The 12,783-nt window shown below is 45.2% G+C and overlaps 3 protein-coding genes across 7 annotated transcripts in view; 1 reads left to right on the top strand and 2 right to left on the bottom strand.

The window, feature by feature from the left end:
• The window catches only part of LOC117591157 (protein trapped in endoderm-1), a 10,746-nt gene extending 7,223 nt beyond the window's left edge, over positions 1 to 3,523 (bottom strand). Inside the window, exon 1 of one of the 3 annotated variants that reach the window (XM_034284276.1) lies at positions 3,413 to 3,523. The gene's annotated coding sequence lies outside the window, so the exon portion shown is untranslated. Of the gene's footprint in view, positions 1 to 3,091; positions 3,374 to 3,412 lie in introns of those variants that run through there. The other 2 variants (XM_034284277.1, XM_034284275.1) reach the window with 2 other exon arrangements.
• Positions 3,524 to 3,530: 7 nt separating this feature from the next.
• On the top strand, positions 3,531 to 5,612 carry LOC117591159 (translation initiation factor IF-2). Its single transcript, XM_034284280.1, has 2 exons — positions 3,531 to 5,330; positions 5,390 to 5,612. The coding sequence occupies exons 1-2, from the start codon at positions 4,498 to 4,500 to the stop codon at positions 5,466 to 5,468; spliced, it is 912 nt and encodes a 303-aa protein (XP_034140171.1). The 5' UTR covers positions 3,531 to 4,497; the 3' UTR covers positions 5,469 to 5,612.
• A 2,504-nt stretch (positions 5,613 to 8,116) lies between these two features.
• On the bottom strand, positions 8,117 to 12,429 carry LOC117591152 (GPI inositol-deacylase). 3 transcript variants are annotated; one of them, XM_034284265.1, is made up of 10 exons: positions 12,187 to 12,429; positions 11,396 to 12,127; positions 11,148 to 11,327; positions 10,847 to 11,088; positions 10,356 to 10,778; positions 10,150 to 10,275; positions 9,826 to 10,019; positions 9,080 to 9,758; positions 8,911 to 9,006; positions 8,117 to 8,834 (listed from the first exon to the last, which is right to left on the bottom strand). In XM_034284265.1, exons 1-10 carry the CDS (start codon positions 12,325 to 12,327, stop codon positions 8,672 to 8,674), a joined length of 2,976 nt encoding a protein of 991 aa, XP_034140156.1. In that variant the 5' UTR covers positions 12,328 to 12,429; the 3' UTR covers positions 8,117 to 8,671. The 3 variants fall into 3 exon arrangements, with proteins under 3 accessions (XP_034140156.1, XP_034140158.1, XP_034140155.1); XM_034284267.1 differs by having other exon boundaries at positions 10,847 to 11,091; positions 11,223 to 11,327; XM_034284264.1 differs by having other exon boundaries at positions 10,847 to 11,091; positions 12,187 to 12,327.
• Positions 12,430 to 12,783: the final 354 nt, after the last annotated feature.

Raw genomic sequence — 12,783 nt, 5'->3', positions numbered from 1 at the left:
CGACGCTCTCACTCGTGCGCCCCTATAAACGCACTGTGCACACGCAGCTAAGCAAATATGAGCTTATACATACATATATGTGTATGTACATATGTACATACATATGTATGTAACTGTCTACGTATGTACATGCATGAAATTACACCCCAAACAGTCTTATCAGCACTGGATTCCCACAACTCGAAATTCTTCGGAAACCAAGACATAAACCAAAGGAAAGACCAAAAAAAAAGATCTATCAACAAATGTATATACATACATACATACGCCATGTACATAAATATGTATGTGTATAATTTTAAGTTTTTTTTTGTTCTTCTGCAAAGGGATCGAATATTTAGTACCAATGTCGCAAACATATGTACATATTCTGAGGACCATGTACTTTTAATTTACTATCTATGCAAAAAACTTGATATATGCACATTTGTTCATACATATGTAGTATGTACATATATATGTATGTACTATAAGTTACAAACTAACTTATATGCAAATTGACAAATAACATTTAGTGTTTGGATGTCCATGCATCGTGGCAGAAGGACAATTTCTGTATATACATAGATTGAAGTTTTTGGGGATAAAACAGACAGACGATTAAGGGGCAGAGATGGCTACTTAGCCCCCGTTCTAGTTAGGCCCTCGGTACGAGCATATTTACATTCTTAAATATGCAACAAATATGAATATTTTATGGACCATCAAACTAGATTTTGAATTTTATAATACCCGGTACTCGAACAGTAAATAGGGTATTTGTGCACAGAGTATGTAACAAACAGAAGGAAACGTTTCCGACCCCATAAAGTATATATATTCTTGATCAGCATCAATAGCCGGGTCGATTGAGCCATGTCTGTCTGTCCGTCCTGATGAGCGCCTGGTACTCAGAGACTATAAGAGCTAGAGCCCCAAAATTTTGCATCCAGACTTCTGTATGCTCACCCTGTTACAAGTGCATTTCAATGAGCCCCGCCTACTTCCGCCCCACAAAAGGCCAAAAACCTCCCAAATCTACAATTTTAAAGACGAGAAGGGACGTGTGAGACGCTTTTTACGCGTCACAACTTTTATACCCGGCACTCAGTACTACATCTGCACCTTAGCGGTGTTTTGTCAAATTTTAAATTTTTTCTTCATCTTTCATCTACTTCTACAACACTACTCACACCAACACGCTCCGTTAGCTCCCCGCCCTTCCCTAGACCCACACACTGCAGACTCGCGGCAGAGGCAGCGCCCGCACACAACAAAAAAAAACAAATATAAGCTGCGGGACGGGATGGGTTAAAAGTCGGCAGGTGCAAAGGCAGGGGGAGGGCAGAGACAGGGGCCGAGTGAAGCAGAAGCAGAGTGTGAATGAGAGAATGTAAAAAGAACAACAAAAGCTGCGGGACAGGGTGGGTTTAGCCACTGGAAATTAATTTTTCCTTTGTGGCTATAATAATGATTCAATCGGATCCCAATTTGGTGATCTGATAGATATGGCCGTTTCCTACGGAATGGCGTTTTCTTTTATCTTCAAAACTGTAGATTTGGGAGGTTTTCGCCCTTTTTCTGGGCGGAAGGGGGCGTGGCTCATTTTTGAAATTCACTGGTTTCATTGTGAGCATATTTGTATGCAAAATTTGGTGGCCCTAGCTCTTATAGTCTCTGAGAAGTACATGGCTCAGACAGACATGGCTCTATCGACTCGTCTATTGATGCTGATCAAGAATATATATACTTTATGGGGTTGGAAACGTTTTCTTCTGTGCGTTACATACAACCGTTATTCAAATACAATACAATACAATTTACTCTTCGAGTACCGGGTATAATAAAAGAAAACTAAAAACGCCATTCTGTATGCAATGACCATATCTATCAGATCACCATCAGATTGGGATCCGATTGGGTTATTATTATAGCCAGAATGAAGAAATTAATTTGCAGTGGCTAAACCCACTCCGTCCCGCAGCTTATATTTGTTTTTTTTCACATTCTCTCATTCACTTTCTGCTTCTGCTGTGTGCGGCCACTGCCTGTGCCGCGAGTCTGCAGTGTGTGGGTCTACGGAAGGGGGGCGAGCTAAAGGAGCGTGTTGGTGCGAGAAGTTTCGTAGATGTAGATGACAGATGAAGAAAAAATTTAAAATTTTACAAAACACCGCTAAGGTGCAGATGTAGTAATGAGGGCCGGGTATAAAAGTTGTGACGCGTAAGAAGCGTCTCACACGCCCCTTCTTGTTCTCTTCTAAAGCAACGCAGATACAAATTTTGTTTTTCTCTAGATGGCGTTTTTTTTTTTTAACCAATAAATATGGGGGAACATAACCTCTACGCCAGGTAAGTATTGGAGCAAAGCTGTAACAAGTTACATATTTCGACGTGGCGATTTCCCCCTTGTAAAGGCGGGTGGCCAAATAATTCCCCCCTACCCAAGGGTAGAGCGGTAACTTATAACCTCAAAAAAAAAAAAAAAAAAAAAAAAAGCAATAAATATTTCAGTGTTCTTTGGTGTCATTGAAGAGAAAATATGTGTACATATGTATGTACGTAGATATGTACATATGTATGTACAAATGTAGTATTTCTCTTACGCCTGTTAACTAATCAAAAGTCGAAAATGTAAATTTATTGATAACCAGTGAAAAAACTGCCTCTGGCTCTGCGGTGGTGGGGAGGAGGTTGGTTACGAGGGTGATTCATTGGTTTGGGCGCTGTGCAGCTGCTCTTGGTCAGAGATTCAAGAGATTTTCGAGGACAGTTTTAAAATCGAATCTAAATCAGCGCACCCCAATCAACTAATCTTCGAACATAAATAAAAACCAAAACCAAGCCGGAAGGATTTGGCGAAAAGAGAATTAGTGAGCACGAGTAAGGCTGCGAGTGTGTGAGGCTGCTCTACAGAGGGTGGGAATTGAATTCCCAATGTCGTTTCGCAGCATCGGATAGTCAGGCAGGCACAAAAGGGACAGAGAACAGCCGCTTCTTTATTATTTCGTTATGGTACATCCCATTCATGTGCATGTGTGTGTGCGTGTGTAACTACTGCAACTACACTGGCCTGCACAATGGCACACAATTGTTGGTATGACTTGGCTTACCCTACAGTGGTTTTTGGTACTTTTTTTTTTGTTAAGCGATTTTAAATGTTATTTATTTATTTGCATTTTGCTCGACGCACAGCACTCGGCCGCCAATCGAAAAGCACAAAGATTGGCAATAACACGTATTAGAACTACTTGTCAAGTCGCGAGTAGAAGCACAATATTACGAGTAATGGTTATCAAAGCCTACACTGCCTATGACGTTGGCAGTGACACACGGAGCTGATTCTGCGCAAGAGATCTCCACCGATCACGTTCGAGTTCGTACATATGACAACAACACTATCACTAACAAAAATAACAACGGCGAGAAAATACCTATGCCTACACTTTGTCGTGTTGATTCGGGGAGGCGAGTGGGGAGGCTGGGGAGTTGAGCTGTGGCTGCTGCTGTTTGTTTTTGCTTCTCTTTCGTTGCCGGAGTGTTGCAATGGCAAAGCTGGGTTTGAATATATCGTTCCAGCCCCAGCCGATGGCCCTGCAATATATTCTCATGCTGATATCGATGTTTCTAGTTAGAGAGGGCGCCACTGTGCAAAACGTATCTACGTTCTACGCGCAGGCGTAAATCGTTAAAACAGAATGTCGGATCGATTGCGTTGCTTCTACTATTCGTTTAATTTATAAGTTAATATAATATTTAAATAATGTATTAGCTAAAACATTACTATATAAGAATTGCTCCTTGCTGGAGCTTAACTGGCCGCCAGCCAGCTTCACGAGGAGGAGTCCCTGATGGATCTCAAGTTTTTCGCCATCCCCAGGAAACCACTTCTGGCGGTGAGCATGCGACGATCATGATCGATGACAGGCCAACATTAGTTGGAACCGCTTCTGATAGTGACACGCGCTGTGATTCCGTTGGTGGAGACTCCACTACGATGGCTACCTACGGACAAAAAGAGGACAAAAAGTCGTGGAACTAGACGGCTCCCGCCGTCAACTAAGCCACTGGCAAGGCGCGAACTCTATGCTACACAGTTGTGTGGCTGCGTGCACGCGAACCCGTTTTCCTTCCTTTGTGTCTACTTTGTCCATGTCGATTTCGTTTTCATTTGCAGGCATTTATTTAGGCTTCGCTGCAGTGATGCAATGGAAGCCATAAATGGTGCAAACTTCCTAGGCCTACCAAAATGCGTAAATAATGTGTTGAGCCAGTTAACCAAATGCCAATGCCGAGTGCCGCTTGCCTCGCGGTCTGACGCTTCCGGCCCGCTCTTGGCCGGTTCAGTTTGATGCAGAGCAGACAATTGATAACCCAATTCACGACCCGATCAGGCTCAGACTGGCCTGGCCTGGTCTGTCCAGAGACGGCATGGTCAGGAGCGGCGTGGCTTATATAAAAGGCTTCGGTCGCCAATTGATGCACAGATAACATCGAGCACTCGAGCTGATCCTAAGCAATGCAGACCCAAAAGATTTCCCGCTGCCTAGCATTGGTCCTGCTGTCCCTCAGCCAGGTCCGTGCCCAGATCATCCAGCCACTGCGTTATCCGGGCGGACCGGTGCACCCGCAGCAGCAGCTGCATCGACAACACCGCTCCCTCTTTGGCCCACCCGGTCCACCGGTGGATTGGAGCAGCGGAGGCGGCTGGGCCAGTCCCGCTCCCAGCCTCGGATTCAGCCCCCTGCCACCCTCGTCGAGCCCGCATGTAACAAAGGACGAGCTTTTCGCTCTGCTGGCAGCCTGGAAAGATGTCGAGTCCAATCCGACTCCTTCACCACCACCCGAGCCGGAGGTCGAGCCAGAGCCAGAGGTGACAACCACTCCTCCTCCCCCCGAGGAGGAGGAAGAGGAACTAGAACCGGAGGCACCAGAACCGGTCCCAGAGGCTCCAGCTGGACCTCCTCCCGGTGTGCCGGTTACCGTCTCGCTGCCAGCCTTGGTGCCCATTCAACTAGCCGCTATGTGGCAGACGCCAGTGCCTGGCGCAGGATCCGCCGGTCTCGGTCTGGGCGGACTTGGTGGTCTTTCTGGTCTAGGACTGGGACTTGGTGGTGGCTTGGCAGCAGCCGGCGCTACCGGTGTCGCTGCAGGAAACGGACCAGCGGCTGCCACTGCCCGCACCACTACAGTCGCGCGATCACGAGCCCGGGCACGGGTCGGCGGTCAGTCCTCAAACGCCGCCTCTATTCGCTTTCCCGTCGCCAATCCACGCAGCTTTGCTTCTGGCAACTATGTGGCGCCCAGACCGCGCTACTATCGCGCCGCTCCTTCAGAGCCGGAGCCCATGCGGTTTGTATATCCCTCCGACACTGCTGCTAACTTTATCTCGAAATTCAACTTTTTTCCAGGATCGATGTGATGCCGTCCCCAGGGTATCTGAAATATGGTCCAGGACCGGCCCAGGTCGTTCCTGCATATTGGCAGTAGTAGCCGGTTCTCTAGTGCATTCCTTGTTATACTCGTCCCTCTTCTTCTATCTAAGCTTTAACAGTACAAATATACACACACATACATAAAGGCTACGTAAATCCATATCTACATACTTTCATACATAGGTACATATTCAAATGTTTTAATGCCATGTACTTTTTAACAATTTTTTTTATTCTTTGTTTTAATAATAAATATTTACACTTATATTTTTTGCATTCTGGTGTTCCAAGCTACCATACATATTTATATGTAATTCATATCTACCAGAAGGCCGCATGTCTGCAAAATATTTTTTGCTATGCCGCTCCAAATGTTTACTTTGCTGTCAGCAGAAATAATAAAAGCGAAGAGTGCAGAAGAGGTGCTCCTCCACTCAGCTGACGACGTTACCTATTAGTAATTCTACCATGGGCTGTTCCATGGTGAAATTTAATTCCTTCTCATTCGAGGAACACCTGCTTGTCAGTAGTTTAAGAGGTTGTGTTACGCATGAAGCAACTATAAAGGAGGGCACTTATTGTTACGTTTCCCTTTAAAAAGCCGACGGGTCCTCCTTTATAGTTGTCATCTTCCTTTTATTTGCTTGTTTTCTTATTTCTTATTTGTTTTGTTGATTTCCTTTATATGTTTTGAACTATTTTGTTCAAAGCGGAGCGGAATAGCAATAAATATTTTGCAGACATGTTTTTTTCTAAAAAAGATTTAATTGAATAAAGATTAAAGTAGTTGCATGCATATTTCATTGTTTTCCGCTTACGTCTTCATTCGTAAACAATGAAGAAAAGGAAGAAGACAATGAAAAAACCGTGCGCTACACAACCTCTTTCGTCGACGTTTGGCAAACGACTGACAAGCTGGTGCTCCTCGAATGAGAAGGCACTGTGGTGAATCCGTCACCTTGTTACTAATTTCACCACGACTCAGCGGAGTGGAGGAGCACCTGCTTATTCACCACGCTCTCTCAGCTCTCAGAGAGGCAAGCTCTTCGCTTTTATTATTTCTGCTGACAGCAAAGTAAACAGTTGGAGCGGCATAGCAAAAAATATTTTGCGGATATGCGGCCTTCTGGTAGATATGAATTACATATAACTATGTATGGTACCTTGGAACACCAGAATGCACAAAATATAAGTGTAAATATTTATTATTAAAACCAAGAATAAAAAAATTGTTAAAAAGTACATGGCATTAAAACATTTGAATATGTACACATATGTATGTAAGTATGTAGATATGGATTTTAGTTGCTTCATGGCTGACGACGTCACCTTGTAACTGATTTCACCATGGGCTGTTCTATTGTGGGAAGATTGAGAGAGATAGAGAGTCTTTGCCAAAAGGCAAAGAGAGGGATATAGCATGCGGTAGTCTTACGTACATATGTACATAAATATGTACATACCTATAATTATTTACTCATTTTGTTGTATACATAGGTCTTCAAAAATACTGAGTAGCTACATAAGTAGGATATAAGAGGAATATCGCAAGACAAAAATTAAAGCAAATGTACTTTATTTTATCCACTCATTATACCATTTAACGTGTTCGACTACTGAACTGAAGCGAAACCCCACCCCATCTGTAATCAACAATCAAGCCAAATCGCCATAACTCGCTGATTCGCGTTGACAGACCTTTTATACCCGGTACTCGAAGAGTAAATAGGGTATATTGTATTTGTGTGAATAAAGGTTGTATGTAACGCACAGAAGGAAGCATTTCCGACCCATGGAGTATATATATTCTTGATCAGCATCAATAGCCGAGTCGATATAGACATAAGACAGACTATAAGAGCTAGAGCTGTATGCTCACACTGAAACCAGTGTATTTCAAAACTAAACCCCCCCATTCCGCCCACGCAAAAGGGCGAAACCTCCCAAACCTACAGTTTTGAAGATAAAAGAAAACTAAAAACGGGATCCGATTGGATCATTATTATAGCCACAATGGAGAAATTAATTTTCAGTGGCTAAACCCACCCTGTCCCGCAGCTTTTGTTGTTCTTTTTACATTCTCTCATTCGCACTCTGCTTCTTCTTTACCCGGCCCCTGCGTCTGCCCTTCCCCTGCCTTTGCACCTGCCGACTTTTAACTACCCCGTCCCGCAGCTTATATTTGTTTTTTTTTGTTGTGTGCGGGCGCTGCCTCTGCCGCGAGTCTGCAGTGTGTGGGTCTAGGGAAGGGCGGGGAGCTAAAGGAGCGTGTTGGTGTGAGTTATGTTGTCGATGTAGATGACAGATGAAGAAAAAATGTAAAATTTGACAAATAACCGCTAAGGTGCAGATGTAGTACTGAGTGCCGGGTATAAAAGTTGTGACGCGTAAGAAGCGTCTCACACGTCCCTTCTCGTTTTATGTGACGCAGTTTTTAAAATCGCATTCAACACTCTGCCGAATGAGAAATTAAGACCGATGAGGCTGGGTCTGGATGAAAGTGGTCCAGCCACGTAAGTGACTTTTTGAGCAAAGAGGTCTTCAGCCACGAATTGAATTCGGGGCGCTACAGCCACACCGACATGAATTCAATGAATTCGTAGCCCAACACTCGCCAGCAAGCAATTGGTATTTTAAGAGAACCAAGAGGAATTTTTTTTATTTCGACTAATTATAAATATCAGGACCAGGGACCGAAAAAAATAAGTTTTTTCTTAGTTTTTATTTCCCCAAACATGTATTGGTCGTATATACATATATATTACATGTACATACATATAAATATAGATTAGCCTTGGTTGAGCCTAACATTCATGTGCGAATATCCGGTGGTCTGATACAAGGAGTATCGACTAGGCAATGAAAGGGTTACAATTAAAGCCGCCTTTGAATGGGAAAAGAAATAAGGAATTTGATCTTGAATTGGCCTTGTTATTGGGAATTTTCACACATTTCGCGTAAATGGTAATTGGCATGCCTACCACCTGATTCCTGATATCGCTTACCATAATCACGGGCAGCAGGCGTAAAAAACAATTATGTAAAGAAATGTGCAATGCGCCTCAGACTAGTTTGGACTTCCCGCTATGACCAATATCAGCTTAATTGTAATTGCAAAGGCCGCTTGCCGTGTTTATGTAAGACCGAAGACCGTAAAACTTCGACACTGGTATTGGCATAGAGCGGACGCTCTAACTTAATAGCTGTATTAACTAATGGACAAATAAATAACAAATTAGCACAAGCGCTTGTCCCAGTTTAGGCCAGGCGATGCCACAGAATCAAGAGTCCTTGGTGGGCGGACAGCAGGGCGAAGGCACCGGCAAACACAAAGTTGAGCCTGTAGATGGCTGCCTGGCAATACAGCAGAACAATCCCCGCGAGCACGTACAATAGTATGGAAATCATCCAATGGCCAGAGCTAAGAAAGGCAAGAAAAAAGGAGAGGAGAGACTAGGTGAGAATGAGTTGGTTAAGATTGGTGCAAGTTTTATTACCATTTCTGGGGCGCCCGAAACTGCAGCAATAAACTTAGGGAGACCAGGATGACGATACTGGGCTGCAAGCCCGGGTCGGGCAGATCGATTCCATGCCTAAGGAGGATAGGGCGAAGAAGTGAAGACATCTTCAGGGACTCTTTTGAGTGTTGTTGGAACATTCACTTACCGTCGAGATCGGACCCAGGCCAATGTGCTGGGTGCATTGAGCAGGAGCTGCATGAGAAGCATCAACAACAAGATTACGTGAAAGGGAAAGTTCTGCAGGCCCAAACAGGGCTCTGAATCTGCACCGTTTCCCTTTTGTGCTGCCTCCATTTCTTCCTCCTTGTCCTCTTGCTGCTGTTGTTTATTATCGTCCGAATGGCCATCATCCATGGCCGACAGTATGTCGCCAGTTTCCTGAGATCCTGCACCTGTAGCAGCCGGCTCACCCAGTGTGCCGCGCACCAAATTGGCAGCCTTTTCCCAGAGGAAGTCCTCTAGGTAATCCTTATAGGCATTCGACAGCATGAGAAAGTAGAATACAAAGGCCAGCAGTAGACCCACTCCACTGTAGGTGCCTATGGCCGTCGCAATTGTTAGGATGCCGTAAGTAATGGGCAGATGAGTCATTACGGAGATCAGTATGTTGGAGCTGCCCTGCGAGTGTCGCGTCAGACGCATGGCCAAGCAATAGAATGCGTTACCGTAGAGCGATAGGGCCAGCCAGGTGCCCAAAGCTGCCACCAAAGTGACCGCAATTGCTGCGCAGTGGATCAAAATTGACACGTTGATGCTGTAGTCCAAGGGCTCTGGAGCGGGCAGCACGCGGCTGCTCAGTATCAGCTTCTTCAGCAGGCGACAGGCTGCAAGGAAACCAAAAACTTGTTTACATTGTGCGACTACATGGGTGGAGCATTTCTCTCGGACAACCTGTGACCACGAATAGTGACGTGTACTGCAAAAAGCCGGTGTAGGGCTTTAGGCTTATAAAACTGCCCACTTCCTGATCGGTGGAAACCTTCTTCCGCAGAACGATGAGCAGCACACATGCCAGGTGGGCCGGCAGCCAGCCGTAGAACTCCAGGACCAGTCGAGAGAGCGCTGAGGAGTAGCCATACTCATAGCTTAGTTCAAGCAAATTAATCCGAGTGAGATGGAAGACGTCAGCAAGAGGGAGAAAGAGGGAGATTGGAGAATCATTAATCCACATCAATCAAGCCTTAAACCAGTTAAAGTCGAGAAGTGTTCAATTACCTGATGCGATACCGACAGATGGGGTCCAGGTACAAGTCTATTGTGACTGGATTAAGGGTCGTATTATAGTACTTGGGGAGTAGGGTGGGTACGTTCGCATAGAGCTGAGGCTTCTCCTCTGGAGAGCTGCGGAGCGGATCGGATCGGATAACGGAAAGACGATCAACTATTGACTGAAACATTATAGAAGCAATTCGAGAACTCACGTCAACGTTTGAAATCGCTCAAAACCCGCCGCCCAAGGAACACATAGCCTAGCCGTGACGCGATACTGTGGATTGAGGCACTTCAGGGGCTCAATGATCACTCTCAGGCTCTGGTACGGATCGAAGAGGTCGCTGATATGCAGCCTGTAGTGTAGTGTGCCCTGAAGCGTTTCATTCACGGCGACTTTCCTGGCAAAGGAGTACCAGCGTGGAAGGCGGATGTCAACGTACCGCTCCCGAGGATCGTAAATGTCTAGATTGTAACCAAGATGGCCGCTGCCCGCTGGTATGCGTACCAGAACATGTGTCCACTCCAAGTAGGTATTGCGAAGGTTGTGGAGATCCAGCACGGCAATGCTTCGCGGCTCTCGCTCTCTGTTCGGCAGCCGCTGAACTAGATGGATGAGCGGTGTGGCCCTCTCGCTAAAATGCCACAAAAGAAGTATGTAACGTGGTCTGGTCTCTATCATTGAGCAGGAAGGAAAACCTACCAGTAAGTTTGACCCGTCTCTTTGTGGATCTGGGCAGTGCAGCCGAATAGCCATTCGCTCTCGTCCGCATTCAGCGTCTCAATGGCCAGCTTCTTGTAGCGCTTATGGCGCTTAAGCCCAATCAGCTCAAAGAAGGAAGTCTTAAGGCCATTGGCGAAGTACTTATTTATGACTAATCGTCGCTCCTCGTTCCAATTGTTGGCGACGGATAGACTCATGGTGTGATGCGGGCGCGTTGTGGGCTTCTGAAAAACCAGACGCGAAAAATGGAGAAGAAATTGTAATGGGCTTTCGAATTTACCATAAAGTGCGACAGGGCCAACTGCAGGTTTCGTTGTTTTTCTATGCCAAAGATCACTGACCGATCGGCTCGCACCTGTGCAATGCTGAAGAGGAAACCATTGATGGCCTGTATGAACTGCAAGCACCAAACAGCAGACAAATGGTCGCAGCTCAGACTCACTCGGGGTATTGCAGAGGTCTTTAAGGTAACATAAGTAACAAAATAGAGAGCGTATGGAGTCGGGATCATATCATATTGAAACTTACCATGGCGTGGAGATCATTATACTTGGAGGTTGTTAGGCCCGGGCGCACGAGAAGATCGCGGTTACCGCCACCCGTCGAGATGATCAAAACGTTGTCCAGTTTTGCGGATGTCTCTTGTAGAGCCATGTTTTGGACATTTGGCGGTTTCTGGTGTAAGCTGTTGCAGACATTGGTTCGAGTCGTCGGTAGAGTGGCGGTGCGAGTCTTGCTGAGGGCACTATCCGTCTGTGCGTAAAAAGCGTTCAGTTGAGCATCCAAATTAACCACGGGCTGGTCCAGGGGCGTTGAAATGCTAATAATTGTGTTTATGTGCTGCCCAATGTTTAGGTCTGTAAGAACAGACTGCGCCAGCTTACCACCCATTGAGTGGCCGATGAGCACAATGGACGGTTGCTCACTGTGCACCTTGTAGAGGGACAGGATTGTGCGGATGCATAGCTTAAGATAACGTCGCTGGTGATGCAAGTAGCCGCCATAGAGAGCCGACAGCTCTTCATCGTAGTCGATGGTGTAGTAGTCCAAATGAATGCCCACCTCGTTGGACAGAGCCTTGCGTAGGGCTACGGAGGCCAATGATCGAACTTGCTTATAGGAGCCGCTGTTGCCGGGCACAAAAATAACCGGCGCTCCGGTCATGCGCCTTGTAAGTGGGTCCGCCGGATCCCTAACTTCCTCGTAGTAGTAGAAAAGTCTGTAATTGGGAAACAGCTCGCCGTTCTTTGTCCGAACACGCTGTATTTGCCAAAGATATTGTATGTTGTGTGTGCTTGTGCTAGTCTCTGACAACTTACTGAGAACATCGGCTGCCCAAACATATAGGTCATGCGACAGGCATTCGGCTCTACGTCCACGTACAGGTTAATGATTCCATATATGAAACAACAGATCGAGCCGATCACCAGGAGAACAGCACAGTTTCGAAACATAAACATTTTAAATATGTTTAATTTTGCATCCTTCCTTTCTGTTAGTTTTTGTTGTTGTTTAGATGGCGCTGCCAGACCGCTGTGGCTTGGTATCGATACGCAATAGTGCTAGGGTGGAGAGTTATACATATGTATGTAAGTATATTTGCGAATTTAAAATAAAGCAACTAATACTTCAACAAAACAGGTGTGTCCTGACTAAGATGCATTTCCCATATTTGTGAAATTTCGTAGACAAAACTGAAGGAAACTCTTTTTTCTATTACATATTTATTATTTAATATTTCCATTTACATACATACGTATGTATGTAGATATTTTTCAGGATATTTGCTAGTTATAATTAAGGAAATACAACCTAGAAAAAAAAAACATAGCAGAAAACATACATATGCATGCTGAACAGTAAATTCATCAGGCTTTTTTTTTCTTTGAGGTTTTATGTTACCGCTCTACCCTTGG

Source organism: Drosophila guanche, unplaced genomic scaffold (assembly GCF_900245975.1).
Source record: "Drosophila guanche unplaced genomic scaffold, DGUA_6, whole genome shotgun sequence".
NCBI lineage: Eukaryota > Metazoa > Arthropoda > Insecta > Diptera > Drosophilidae > Drosophila > Drosophila guanche.
The sequence above is the reverse complement of the archived record's forward strand: the minus strand, read 5'-3'. Positions and strand labels throughout refer to the sequence as shown.

Coding starts and splice junctions, on each gene's coding strand:
- LOC117591159 (XM_034284280.1), top strand. CDS start 4,498: ATGCAGACCCAAAAGATTTCCCGCTGCCTAGCATTGGTCCTGCTGTCC. Junction 5,331..5,389: donor TCAGAGCCGGAGCCCATGCG/GTTTGTATATCC, acceptor ACTTTTTTCCAG/GATCGATGTGATGCCGTCCC.
- LOC117591152 (XM_034284264.1), bottom strand. CDS start 12,327: ATGTTTATGTTTCGAAACTGTGCTGTTCTCCTGGTGATCGGCTCGATC. Junction 10,020..10,149: donor ATCTGTCGGTATCGCATCAG/GTAATTGAACAC, acceptor GCTTGAACTAAG/CTATGAGTATGGCTACTCCT. Junction 9,007..9,079: donor GCCTGGGTCCGATCTCGACG/GTAAGTGAATGT, acceptor TATCCTCCTTAG/GCATGGAATCGATCTGCCCG.